Raw genomic sequence first — 14,767 nt, 5'->3', positions numbered from 1 at the left:
TTCTTTCGTAAACGCAACATGCATTATATTTTTTAATGTAGTGTTAATATGTTGACATTAAATAATACAAACAAAGGTAATCAAATTCGCAATCATTAATTTATTACTTTGATTTCGCATTGCACATGTCAATTATGTACTCATATTTAATACATGGACCACCTTGACCAAGTCTGTTTAAGTTTCCATTCAAGTGAATTATATTAGAAATAACTTATTTTATAACCAATCGCATTATTATGTAAATAAAAACTCAAACACTTAGGAACCTACTCACTTTTAGTATTAAACTTAAGATAATACAAGTTATTATTATAGGATAATTTAAAGAGTGTAGAATTAGATTATAGATAAAATCGAGTAATGAAGTCTTTAAAAGTCTTTGGCAATAAGAAGGTAAAGTAAATTGTATATTATTTTTTAAATAACTAACTAATTAACATTTGCAAACCGTCAGCGATTTTGTACACACAATCATATATTCTACTTATTTAAGTGTATTTTAATTTTACTATATATACGACACTTAAAATATACATTTGATTCAATAAACAAAAATAACTTCCATCATGTTAGTGACTAAATTAAAATGATAAATTTATAATTTTAGAAATTTCGTCCCAAATTTCAAATTTAAAGCTCGAATAGGTACAAATAAGTTAAGTATGGCTGTCTCCGTGTCTTCCGTTCCTCCTTTATCTTGTCTTAACTTCCTGAAATACAAAAAAATATGTAGTTAGGTATATTATTTCATTAGAAGAAGAGTGTCTTAGTTTCATTGAAATTAATCTCGATGTAGGTATGCGCCATTTTGAATATTTCCAAAAAATTAATCGCTATCTTTATCGACCCTTGCTCACCAAAATTCACGATAACCGGTTAAGATGTGCAATCAGATATTTATTGCTAAATGCTAACATATTGCGACTGAAATGGATGGCCTGTTTAATAGTAAATAAATATTAAATAGAGTCGGACCTAGTAAAGTCTGAAGCGGATTTGATAGCCCACGCAATGCAAGTGTCATAATTATACGTCATAATTTCATAGAAGTTTGACGTTTGAAATAACACGTGCACTGCGTGGGCTACCAAATCCGCTGCCGACTTTTCTTGGACTGGCTATTATATTAAACAGGTATAGGTAAAATAAAAATGTATTTCCTGACTGACATGTCGTAAATACTCGTAGTTTGATGGTGTTAAGTAATAGTGTTACCTAGTTCTTTCTTCTGTAAAGCGGGATGATGTGTCGGTTGGGTAGGAGGGGCAGGTCGTGTTCGTCGGGCGCGTCCAGCGGCACGTCGGGCAGGAACTCAGGGATGCCGATGCCCGGCACCGGCTGGCTGTGCTGCCCCTCGTCGTGCACGTGCATGTGGTGGAAGTGCTCGTGCTCCTCCGTGGGGGCGAGCGCGAGAAGGGGGTCTATGTGGTCGTGGTGCGTGTAGTGGTGTTTGGTGTTAATTAATAGTGTTACTGCCGTTTACCTAGTTCTTTCTTCTGTAAAGCGGGATGATGTGTCGGTTGGGGAGAAGGGGCAGGTCGTGTTCGTCGGGCGCGTCCAGCGGCACGTCGGGCAGGAACTCAGGGATGCCGATGCCCGGCACCGGCTGGCTGTGCTGCCCCTCGTCGTGCACGTGCATGTGGTGGAAGTGCTCGTGCTCCTCCGTGGGCGCGAGCGCGAGAAGCGGGTCTATGTGGTCGTGGTGCGTGTGGTGGTGGTGTATCGTCTTGTACACCGTGTGCGTGTGCTTAATTTTCTTCACTTTATAGGGCACGTGGATGACTACTTTCTTCTTGCGCCTGTGAACAGATTTGAGTTTGGTTGAGACGTTAATACTTAGGTAGATGTTTTGATTTTTGAAGGATGAAGTAGGTACGGAAACTTTAGCCACTTGCAATTGTTTATAACAAAGTATAGAGGCATTGACTAAGTAACTATTAAATCATAATATTTAGGTACGTCTAGATACTGTACTAGACGTACCTAAATATATTATTAAGTTACTTAGTCAATACCTCTTGTACCGACTGCGGTACATGTATTTTTTTGAATATATGTGTCGATAAAAAATAATAAGAATAACATATAACCATAAGTTAAAATGAGACATACTTAATTAAAGTGACAAATGGACATTGCATATTCGTTAAATTGTCACAGTAAAGTATATAATACAAGATCTGCGATGTTATAAGAAGTATATTTAACTCATGTTGCGAGTGTATAACTACTATTCAATGATAAATTTATTTTTTTAAGAATTAGGTGTAATTCATTTTATTTATTCTATTAAGCCATATTATTTGCACTGTTAGATATTGTGTACAAGTACAAATAGTGGGAGCGAGAATCAAATAGTACGTAACTGAGTCACCAAGTGCCACCTGTCTACAAGTTTTCCCTTTAACATTGTTCTGAACATTTTTTATAAGAGACACGGTCTGTGTACGCCGCACCAAGACTAAGCTTCATAAACAATAGTGATAGAACATTCACACAATACACGCTTTTTTGGCACTCTTACTAAATGCAATCACAACAGTGAAACCTAAAAAGTCATGTTACTATTAATGTCGTAGAAATTTTCTTTCAGTTTTTGTGAAGAAGAAAAACAAGTGTGGACGTTACGTATGTTACAGAAACTTCTCGAACTTATGTAATAGACGTCTTCACGCGCGAAATTGTAAATATTTACTATAGCCACGCGACTTTTTAAAGTTTAGATTTATTATCAAATGTTCGCCTATGAAAATAAGGTTGAATGTCGTTGGTAAAGCCGAGTATGGTTGCGTCACACTTCAGCGGGTAATATGCTCGTGCGATCCGCGCACATGCCATTTACAGTAGTTTCCGGCTACCGAGGACGTACTATGTAATTCCACAAATGGTTTACCATATTTGGATTACTGATACGCAAAGATAACGTGTTACTCAATTGTAATAGCTAGTGAAAGTATAAAAAGAGACGACCAAGACGCCTATTTCTCTAACTAATACATATATATGATTTGATGTATCTTAATAATTGCGGGTTTCTAATTATGCTGTGATTTAGATTATAAATACTTTTAAAAATAAGTCAGTAAGTATTTTTAAAAGAATAATAAAACGCCTAAGGCCTATAATGCAACCGTAATACTTGTAAACTGAAACACGTTATATTATTTCTGCATATTTTAAGGATATAATTGCAATGATTCTAACATATTATTGACTTGATTTCTGATGAAACATATTTTTTGTAAGAAAATTGACCTTTTCAATACTGGGCATAATTTTAATGAAAAATACAAAACAGTTTTCTTTATCTGTAGTTTACAGAAAACCTATACTAAGGTCAAGCGTGAATTGACTTTATGAAAATAAATGAAAACGTTGTGAGAAATTGTTTCATGTATTTGATACGCACAGGACTTTACCATTCTTAAATTTCAAAATTATGTTTCACTTGTGTATGTAGCTGCAGAGATACACCATACATACATACAATTTTCAATGCAAAGAGAGTCATTCGGATCTACAGCTCACTGTACATTTTCATCGCGCATAGCAAATAAATGGCTACTAAATAAACATTTTAGGTAACCATCAGGGCGGGCAAATACCTAGTACCTACTGACTGCGCCACTTCTAGGGGTCGAAAAGGTACCTTTATCCCTATGTAGACAACGTTATACCTGGTGTACAGTCAACATCAGATATATCGGAATGGCCAAGGTGTTCACAAATATCTGGAAAAAGTCTCTATTATCGAGACGTTAAAATGCGTGTTTTAATATTTTTGAGTACTTTCGCCGATCCGATATAAGTATACGACGGCGACTGTACTTACTGTAGTCGCGCTTACTGCAGTGTAATGACAAAACATTACTCTCTTACTATCGAACGGTGTCAGAAAGTTAATGTAGTTTTAATCTCTTACATTTTCTCGTAGCCGCGATAAGCGGGACCATCACTAGTGGCGGTACCACTGCGTATTTTTATCTCTTGTCACCATGCCTGTCACGTTCTAACAAATATGTAAGTTGGAAAGTTTCCAATAATATTATGAATGAAACATGTGACTTCTTTATATGCGTAATTGGGTAACCAAATTTTACATATGCACAATAAATAGTATCTGTAGTGAAATTTAAAAGAACTATTGCAACTTTTTGAAAAGTTTCCACAACACAAAGTGAGTACTTGTAGTACCTATAGGTACGTGTATGGTATATGACTAATTAATGACTTTGACTAACCCTTCAGTTGAACTTAGAAGCACTGCCATTAGGACGACTAAGCTGAACAACAACTGAAACAGAAAATTAATATCACACAGTTAGGTAATTTATTATATTACATTGATAGAAAGTATTTAATATATTTTTATAGCTAGGTATATAACAGATAAGCAAAGGCTTGGCGAATGTGTTTTCATATTTGTTTTTCACTTGTATGAAAAATAAAAGATAAATCTATAATTCAATTGTTTACAGATTAATAAGATTACATATTTTGAAAATATTAATAAAAGAAAAACAAGTGTTTGGTTGCCATAAATATCTATGAACATTTGTATTACTAAGTCCTCAGATTGTTCAAAATGCAACTATGCTAATCTTTAGTACATCTCATTGTAGTCTATCATCGAGCATACTCATTAATCATTGGTTTTGTCCCACGTGGAACATGATAGCAGTAGTATTTACATTGACATTATAATAGCGCTACAAATCGATTCAACGAGATAATCTCTCAATATCACGAACATGATGACTGATGACGATTTGCGCGCGTGTAACGTGTAAATGAATTAAGTCAGAACATGCAAATGTAGTTAAGCAATATAATAGAACCACGGAAAAATCACTTACCACTGTTCGACAATCCATTACGGTGGGTCTATTGTGAACTAACAATAAAGTGGAAAGCACAAGTTAACATATGTAACTCAGAGCAAAAAGCGCCGAGAGTATCGTGCGAATCACTGATCAATAAGCGCTGGCGATGCAATTCCGGAAAATCACTTTCCCACACTTGCGCGAAAATGATGTGCACCTCGCTATGTGCCGATATACAATGAAAGCCGACGCTTCTTTCAATACTTATATATGCCTTGCATGAATGCAACCCACGGAGGCACTGATCCCCTATTCTGGAGCACTTGCATTTTTCGTCCCGTTTCAAATGCGATGTTTCCACGGCGCTATCTCTTTTCATCGATCCGCCAACAGTGTGATCAGACTTTTCTAGATTGTTGTGGAATTCATGAACTATTTTCCCGATAGCGATTAATAACATAATTATTTTGGTATACGAATAACAGTATTGGGTATTTAGGAAAAAATATATCAGGAGGCCGATTTTTGATTTTCAACCGCTGGATTTCGTTTATTTCGTTCAATAATATCTCCACTACTATGCATTTAAATTCTACTAATAGAATTGAAATCGAATGGTCAATACCACTAGATTCCTAATTTCTATCTCTTGTAATGCAAAAATAAGCATTTTGCCGTTTTCCGCCGGTTTTTGAGTGACGAAATAGATTGATCGAAATTCAAAAATCGCCCCCTTGCAGTAGTAATATACTGGCTACCTATATTACTACTGCTGATATATTTTTTTTAGCACTCGTAATAAGTAAGCCCGAATGAAACTATATGTACCGTGTCATTACCGCACTTAATTGAAAAAGTATTTTCTGTTAAAATAAAATATATAAGTAGTAGAGTAGTAATTGTAGATCCAAATGTAATGATATGACAAAGCCATAGAGAACGTTGCTGATGTAATCTCATTTTACTGTATCCAAATATTCCAAAATGTCCGAATTTAATACCGGAGTACATTGCACCTCTCTTTCAGCTTGGGTAACATGGTGACTGTCCAGCTCATCTCTCTCAGACAATTCTGATTCAGATATCTGATTTTAATTTAAAAACCGGGCAAGTGCGAGTCGGACTCGCGCACGAAGGGTTCCGTACCATAATGCAAAAAAGGCAGAAAAAAAACTGTCACCCATCCAAGTACTGACCCCGCCCGAAGTTGCTTAACTTCGGTCAAAAATCACGTTTGTTGTATGGGAGCCCCACTTAAATCTTTATTTTATTCTGTTTTTAGTATTTGTTGTTATAGCGGCAACAGAAATACATCATCTGTGAAAATTTCAACTGTCTAGTTATCACGGTTCGTAAGATACAGCCTGGTGACAGACGGACGGATGGACGGACGGACGGACGGACGGACGGACAGCAGAGTCTTAGTAATAGGGTCCCGTTTTACCCTTTGGGTACGGAACCCTAAAAATGGCGGAGTGAGTTCCGCTAGGTTGCCACTAATCTCACCTTGTTGAGTCAGCATTGAAAGTAATGGATGGATGGATGGAAAGTACGCAACAAAAGTATCTACCATTCTCTAATGGCTTAACAAAAACAAACAGGTCTCTCCTTCTGTAGAACAATTAGACTGAAGCAAATAATTTGCACGAGGACTGAATCGACTTATCTTTATTTGGAAAAGTATTAGAGGGTGGCAAATTCTTTTGGTGGGTTGTTTCATCCGCTACTGATGCTGACTGTTCATATCTGTGTTGCTGCTCATGGTACTGGTCAACTACATCTGAAAATCATACATTTCTAAAGTGACTACATAGTTGCTTCTTAGGGTCGCTTGCACGGGACTCAAAATAAGCACTCGAAGAAATATTAAACTTTGATCTCTTGTTGTACAAATAACTATAGCATGTAACTGATTAAAGTGATTAAACAAGCAATTCGTAGGTCGTGGTCATGTAACTGATTGACTGTTACTTCTGTATTGTAAAAATTACTGAACAAGGTTTCAAACCAAATTGCATTGATTTTTCAGTCAATCTTAAAGAACGCAGCCCAAAAGTTTCGTTTTCTACCAAAGAACATTTAGTTTCGCCCGGAATATTAATCAACACTATGCGTATTGAGCACTTGCAATATTGAATTGTAATGTTGACAACTGTGTAAAATTATTATGGAGCGGTTCGCTTTAGTAATCCGTCACAGCGATATTGCACGGCGTAGATGATCGATAAAGGCATTGCCATTAAATTGCGACGATTCGACTCAAATAAAGTAGGGCTCGATTGCAAATCTGCGAGCCCATTATAATGGTTATTACACAAATTTCACGATGAATTTGTCAAAGTGCTTGACCTGTTTCTACTACTGCTCTTTTAATTGATCTTGTTTAGGTCGCGTTTTAAACGTAAGCGCAGGTAAAATTATTAATATCGTAATATTATTGTGTAAATTGTAATTACGTCATGCTATAGTGTTAATTGCAATTTCGTCATGCTATGATTAAAATGCTCATGCATCTTGAAACATTTAAGGATAAGTTACTTATAGGTATACGATAGGCTAAATGGTGTGTCCAATTAAATAAAACGATCTATACATACTTTTTCAGGTAAACATGATCCTGTGATAAATAATGAGCTTACTTTATTCCTTAATATATTTTAACATTTGATAATAAAGGTTCGATAATTGATTTATCTGTCCATCAAAACCACCGGATGAAGTGGCATTTGGCATTCCACTTCATCCGGTGGTTTTTACATACTTAAAAAAATAAGGCTCCGCAGCGTCATAGTCTCACGTCCATATAGCGAAGAGTCGGTTATATCTAAGGTCACACTTGACTGTGCAGGGAAAGTGTCGTCACCTCCGATTCACTCTAAAAATTAATGCAAAAAAATATTAGTTTAGTACCTAATTAACACATTTTTGCTGGAATGGTTATCGAAAATATAAAATGTTGTGAAATTGACTGGTACAGGATACAGGATAATGGGGATCAAATAATGGGAGGTATTTAAGAATATATTTGCATACTTATTTATATTTATATTTTAGCAAGAAAGCAGTCGTAATCGAAACCTCAAAGTCAGTATTTTTATATCTAGATGGAATCATGAGCCAAATCACATTTCCTTCTAACAAGTGATCGGAATCAGGGCTTATTATATATTTTCACCGCGCGACATTTATCTTACAAATGATACGGTAAGCATAGACAGTAACGTCATCATTAAACGAGAGTGAAACTTCTGTAATAAATAGCACTCAATCATTACCATGTTACGAGGTAAACGTGCTGCACTGACATTGTACATTTATATCAATTAGTCAGCGAGAAAGTTCACATCTAGCTCGCTTGTCTTTTTAAAGGAAAAATCTTCACGTTTTTGTCATAGCGGGTCGTAGTGAGATTTTTAAGGCGGCAACTTACTTGACTTTTACGCAAATGTAAGTTATATAGGCCTTGTACTTAATACACACCAAATACACAAATCCATGTTATTGATAAAAATATAGATTACACATTAGGTAATAACATAATGGGATCCCTTTGTTTCACATAAAGGATTTAATTATTAAGGATTAAATTCAGGATTTTCGTAAGGTTATTCTATAGATAGGTTAGGTTAGGTTAGGTTTGTTTTATGGCAATCCTGAAAAGTAACGCGTTTCTGAGAAAAAACTATTATGACTAACGAAAAATCGGACTAACAATACATTATGACTTAAAACTATTTGGGAAACCATAAAGACCCTAACATAATGTAATAACCTAATAAATAAATAAATAACAATGATCATATTAACTATTTACTAAACGTTGTTAAATCGTTACCTTTGGTCATAAGTCTGGTCATGGCTATAAATTATAACAATAAACAACGCAACGCAACAGTTAATTAGAAAATAAGTAAGCTCACGTGATTTCTTTTCAGTCCAATTTGGTAATATCTTTCGTAATTCTTCAATCTTTTAGATGCTTACACTGAAATATATTAAAGTCATAAGACCATAAAATATTTGTAGGTAGGTAATGAGCCATTGGTTATATCAAAACACGGCGCAAAGCAACAAACCACTCTATATATAACCACGACTGGCTGTTATTTTGGTTTAGAACGTTCTTACTGTTCAGATACAGTACATAATATATAATTACTAGAGTTTTTTAAGGAATTCAGTTTATGATATTTAAGTAATTTTGGAACGCGTGCTTACGCGGTAATCTACATCTAGGCACATACGCATCTACCCTATATATTTCAGAACAACAGTTTAACTAAACTGCTAATTTATTTTTTTAGGTACGTAACTATATGAGGTTTTATTTTGCAGCAGCTAGTTGGTACTTAATACTATACCTGGCGAAACTGAAAAAGCTTTCCACAGTCCGTATCTCAATTCCCAATCTTCAAAGAATAGTGTTGCATTGGTCCATGGATTTGTATTTCTCAAATAGTTGTACTCTTCCAGCAGCGGCGGGTTCAGCTGCGGGGCTTCCTTCGCACGTCGGGTCATAATTTGGTTCACATAGCGGCACAAAAATGGGGCTTTATGCACCCAACATATAAGGGACATGACAGAAATGACAATGGCATGCATCCAGTGTTTACATCTAAGCGGAATGTTCTGTTCTTGGAGTGCAAAATTTTGCACGACCATCATCATGAACGCGGCTGACGCTGCGGTCATCCCACATGGCACTTCCAAGATCATGCAACATACTACAGTGAATACAGCCTTCACATTCGTACTGTTCTTACAGTGCTCCGTTACAGCCAGTATGAAATATTCGTGAAGTTGTTCTTTATGTTTCCTTATAAACTCGCTATCGCTCTCATCGTACGCTCCAATTTTTAACTGCGTCTGAAATTATTTTTCCAAATTATCTAGTAAACTGTTTGAGGACGGCACAAAATAATAAACTACCAAATTCAGTTTCATAAATTTTAATCTGTACAAAAAATATAACACTATTAGAACTTACCTCAGTTATTTCATAATACAATTTAGGTTCCACTAAATATTGCGCGTTTAGTTGTCTGTCTAGAAAATGCTGAACTAAACGGCAGCCAACCAGACAGTGCGATGGATTCGTCGACCCAACAAATGAATCTAAGACACGAACTACCAAATTTTCTGGCAGATATTCATTTAACAAGCCTACTTTGTAAAGTTCTGCAGCATATTGAACTAACACGGAGAGTTTTAGTATCTCATCGTATTCATTGCTGAGCGACGAGAACCATTCTAACATAGTGAATATAATTTCTATGCGGAGGTGATTAGGAACTCTCTCAAATATCCGACGCAGGCAAACCTCAAACCCTCTCTTCAAATGAATATTTACAACTAGTTTGTTGTTGCTATCAACTATATCATTTGTATAGTAGTCCAAGAGTCGCTTTATAAAAGGTATTAATTTTGTTGTCTCCAACATTAAATGTTCACTCTTTAGCAGCTCGTACAGTACTCTAATGCGATGTCTTGCATCTCCAATGTCGTGACTCAACGCGGATTGTACGTCTGTAAGGATCATATTGAATACTAGTATTGTTTGGCGAGTAAAGTAAAGAACTATTTCAAAAATTTGGGCAACGACATTTTCGAAAGGCCATAAAGCGACATCAGTGAAAAACGCGAGCATGATTGTTGTTGTCGCTTCACTGCGTTCAGGTAGTAGCTTATCCATTGTTTTTTGAAAGACAGTTTCCGCCTTAAGTAATTGTCTCTTACTATACCACCGGGAAAAATGGTTAGAAGTAGAGCTACTTAGTTTAAATCGCATGCTAAAATAATATATGAGTGACAAAGCACACAGTATAATCTCTTTTGTATTGGCTTTCTGCAGGTCTTCACGGTTTACTCTATCTAGAATGGCATTTAGTTCTTTTACACACTGTATTTTGTTGTTATGGAAGGTCGGGTTTAAATCTATCGGACTATACAGGTTCTTCAGCTGAATGATTTTGTTTTCAAGCTCTTCTTCAGTAAAACTTTGAGTGACTCTCATAATTCAAATACGTTGACTCCTTTTACACCGTCCAAATGGTTTATTTATTTACTGTTATTTTATTTATACTAATAAATTTGTGTAATGACTCATGATAACCTACAGGTAAAATGTCACTGTCAGCCCATCGACACCCCATACTTTGATAAATTATGAAAGCCCTTGTTACCAACATTGAGGCATAGAAATAATCTTATCGAATTAAAATGACTGCTGTTGCATTTTGGTGGCACATACCATACTTGCTTTTAACATAGACGTATTATACTTACTTTTCTTTAGGTTGGTATGATTGGTAGTAAAACGTCAAACGTCATTTGAATTGTCGTGAACGTGGAAATACGTGGTTATTTTTTATTGTAATTGGTAAAATAACTTTAGCTGTTATTTAAATGGGGGCCAAATCTTTAAGGAAATGTGAAGTTTGTAGTGGGTGTGTAAGAAGACTAACTACTGACGCATTTTTGGCCAAATTTCCAACTTGATCCGAACAGGTCGGTAAACTGATGTTTGTATGCAATATTTTCATTTTTTACTTTGAGTCGTTAACAGTTACTAATTTAATTAGTTTTAGTCGTGTACAATCCATGATTAAAACGAAAATATTTTGTGAATAAAGTATTTTTAAGTAAAAAACTAAGTAACCTATGACACGAATAGTGTACGACCAATTTTATCGATAATCTCTTTATTTCAGATGTCGATTATGGGCAAAGCTGAGGAAAAGGAAATGAGGATTTGGCGTATTTATTTACCTATTCAAAAGCTGAATGGAAACAAGTTCATTTGTGGAAACCATTCTCCATCCAGTGCCTTCAATAAAAAGGGACCAGATTAAAAAAGAATGCGCGCGAATTCAGCATATTGTAATATGCCTACTTGAATAATAAACTATGTTATTTTTATCATGTAAAATAAAATTGTTTATATATATATATTTTTTTATTAATAGGTAGTACAGTAGGTAAATACAGCAGCACGTATCGCACATTTATCGATATCGATAAACAGTAGGTACTGGAAGTGTCGAGCCCTAGCGTTGTTTTTTTTTTGTGTTGGTAGTATTCAAACATCAAACATCAAACATCAAACATCAAACATCAACATTTATTCACCAAATAGGCCACAAGGGACTTTTACACGTCAACATTGAATTTACATAAAAGCAAAAATAATAACATCAACAATTTTATAAAATAAAACTAACAATTCAATCTAACGTATTACAATTACTAAGAGATGTATATGGTCTCTTAATGTCGAATTACATACAAAATACAGATAAAAAAACACACACAAAAAAAATCTATAATATTTAGAGGTGTAAATGTCTCTAGGTGTCAGAACTATAAGATTATATAGTTTATCAAGTTATCCTTAGAGATGTATAGGGTCTCCAAGAGTCAATATCCTGTATAATTAATACATTCATTAAAAGAAAAGAAACATACGAGAACAGAATGAGGCGTCTCACTGTAATTAATTAATAAAAGTTACTAAGTATAATAGCTCGTGTTAGCTTAACAGACCAGTCTCCACAAACAGCACCCGTTCACGAGTATGACGCGTATCTCAGCCATCGCCTCCCTCAACCTTCATTCGGGAAAGTGGCAACCCGATCAACAACGCCACCGTAAGCAAAGACTTTTAAGCGAGCATGACATGTTCAAGCTACCGGCCTATATTAATATTAAAATAGTAATAACATGTAGCTGTAAGACACGGCATTTTGTGCTCATATGTTACATAAAAAGACAGTAATATAGCTTCACATAATTACTAGCCTAAGTTGACTTAGAGATGTAAAGGTCTCTAAGTGTCAGAAACATTAAAAATATAGGTAAGTATGTACAATCAAAAATAATAATCAAATAAATAAATATGTACTTAGAGATGTATAAGGTCTCCAAGTGTCCAAAACTAAAATTAAATTAAACAATATAATCAAGCGAGAACATCATTGTCTCATGTGTCAATTCTACTGGACACTAGCATATTTAATTCACAATGTAAAAAAAAAACAATATTTATTTAATTCTTATTATACTAATGAAATCAAGCTACCGGCTTAAAAGCATCTCTATCGTTTATAAAATCATTTACAGTGTAGTACGCCTTATGTAACAAGGAGTGCTTAATGTGCGACTTAAATTTGTGAAGTGGTAAATTCGCTACATCAGTGGGGACTTTGTTATAAAAACGTGTACAGTTCCCGACGAAAGACGTACTAACCTTACGGAGGCGGTGGGCGGGCACAGCAAGTTTATGTTTGTTTCTAGTGTTATAGTTATGGATATCACTGTTAACCTTGAATTCGTGGATGTTTTTCCGAACATACATAATATTCTCTAGTATGTATTGAGATGCAACGGTAAGAACGTTAACTTCTTTGAATTTCTCTCTTAGGGATACTCGAGCGCCCAGTCCATAGATGGAACGTACAGCTCGTTTTTGCAGCACAAATATTGTCTGAATATCTGCCGCTTTTCCCCACAACAGAATTCCATAAGACATAACACTATGGAAGTAACTAAAGTATACCAGCCTGGCCGTCTCTACGTTTGTCAGCTGTTTGATTCTCCTCACTGCATAGGCTGCTGAACTAAGTTTTCCGGCTAGAGTGCCTATATGTGCATGCCATTGCAGTTTGGAGTCTAGAGTGACTCCCAGGAAAACAGTTCGGTCCTCAAATTCCAGCGTATCACCTTTTATTTTAATCTTGCTGTTATTTACCTGCTTGACGTTAGGTAGCGTAAACTTGATGCATTTGGTTTTCTTGGCGTTCAAAAGCAAATTGTTTGCCGTAAACCAGTTTACAATGGTAGATAGCGCGTCATTAATGCTCTCGAAGCTATTTTCCTTTCTGTCCACTTTAAATATAAGGGAAGTGTCATCTGCAAATAACACTATATCATGTCTATCTTGCACAACTTTTGGTAAGTCATTAATGTATACCAAAAACAGGAAGGGACCAAGAATTGAACCTTGAGGCACTCCGAGGGCTACCGGGGACCCCGCCGATTGAGTTCCATTAATAACTACTCGCTGAGTTCTATACGAAAGGTACAATGAGACCAGGTCTAGGGCACTAGCTTTTATACCATAGCGGCTTAATTTTCTCTTTAAATTTTCGTGATCAACGCAATCAAATGCCTTTGACAGATCACAGAAAATTCCAACAGCATCTTGAGCTTTTTCCCAAGCATCAAAGATGTGTTTTAGAAGTACCGCACCGGCGTCAGTAGTCGATCGACCTTTGGTGAAACCAAATTGATTGCTATCAAGCAGTTTGTTTCTGTTGAAATGTGACAATAGTTGATTCAGAATAAGTTTCTCGAACACTTTGCTTAATGCCGGTAGTATTGAAATCGGTCTAAAGTTCGTGGGATCTGTTCTCGTTCCTGATTTAAACAGAGGGATAATTTTGCTATGTTTCATAATATCTGGAAAAATTCCAGCATCAATGCATCTGTTGAAAATCTCAGCTAAGTATGGTGTAATTGACTCAATGATGGAATCTAATACTTTGACAGACAGGCCCCAAAGATCTTCTGTTTTCTTTAAATTTAAAGACCTAAAAGTCTTAAGAACTATATTCGATGAGACATACGAAAATTTGAAGATTTCTGTACATTCTGCCACATTTGTCTTCAAAATTTCTTCAGCGACGTCTGGCGATGAATTAAGGGATCTTGTTGTTTCTACCGGGATATTCGAGAAAAACCGCTCAAAATGATCTGCCACTTCACGGTCGGAACTTACTAAAGTGTCAGCAATTCGTAGGTTGTAGTGCGGATCCTTCAGTTTACGTTTTCCAGTTTCATTACTGATAACTTGCCATACAGTTTTGACTTTATCGCTGGAATTTAGGATCTTTTTCGACAAATAATCGGCAAATAATTTATTGTGTGGTTTTTCTTTTTTTAAC

The 14,767-nt window shown here is 35.6% G+C and overlaps 2 protein-coding genes across 2 annotated transcripts; both read right to left on the bottom strand.

Moving 5' to 3' along the window:
- Positions 1-1,486: 1,486 nt before the first annotated feature.
- LOC134679091 (uncharacterized) lies at positions 1,487-5,244 on the bottom strand. Its single transcript, XM_063537935.1, has 3 exons — positions 4,860-5,244; positions 4,245-4,297; positions 1,487-1,802 (listed from the first exon to the last, which is right to left on the bottom strand). Exons 1-3 carry the CDS (start codon positions 4,875-4,877, stop codon positions 1,487-1,489), a joined length of 387 nt encoding a protein of 128 aa, XP_063394005.1. The 5' UTR covers positions 4,878-5,244.
- A 3,920-nt stretch (positions 5,245-9,164) lies between these two features.
- Positions 9,165-10,839, bottom strand: LOC134679088 (uncharacterized). Its single transcript, XM_063537932.1, has 2 exons — positions 9,814-10,839; positions 9,165-9,692 (listed from the first exon to the last, which is right to left on the bottom strand). The coding sequence occupies exons 1-2, from the start codon at positions 10,837-10,839 to the stop codon at positions 9,165-9,167; spliced, it is 1,554 nt and encodes a 517-aa protein (XP_063394002.1).
- Positions 10,840-14,767: the final 3,928 nt, after the last annotated feature.

This window comes from Cydia fagiglandana, chromosome Z, assembly GCF_963556715.1.
Source record: "Cydia fagiglandana chromosome Z, ilCydFagi1.1, whole genome shotgun sequence".
NCBI lineage: Eukaryota > Metazoa > Arthropoda > Insecta > Lepidoptera > Tortricidae > Cydia > Cydia fagiglandana.
This window is presented reverse-complemented; position numbering and strand designations above follow the sequence as displayed.

What these genes read in the sequence shown, in the direction of transcription:
- LOC134679091 (XM_063537935.1), bottom strand. An exon ending in CTTCTAAGTTCAACTGAAGG is followed by an intron (nt 1,803 to 4,244) that starts GTTAGTCAAAGT and finishes ATCTGTTCACAG; the next exon opens with GCGCAAGAAGAAAGTAGTCA.
- LOC134679088 (XM_063537932.1), bottom strand. Translation starts at nt 10,839, where the DNA reads ATGAGAGTCACTCAAAGTTTTACTGAAGAAGAGCTTGAAAACAAAATC. An exon ending in TGTATTATGAAATAACTGAG is followed by an intron (nt 9,693 to 9,813) that starts GTAAGTTCTAAT and finishes AAATAATTTCAG; the next exon opens with ACGCAGTTAAAAATTGGAGC.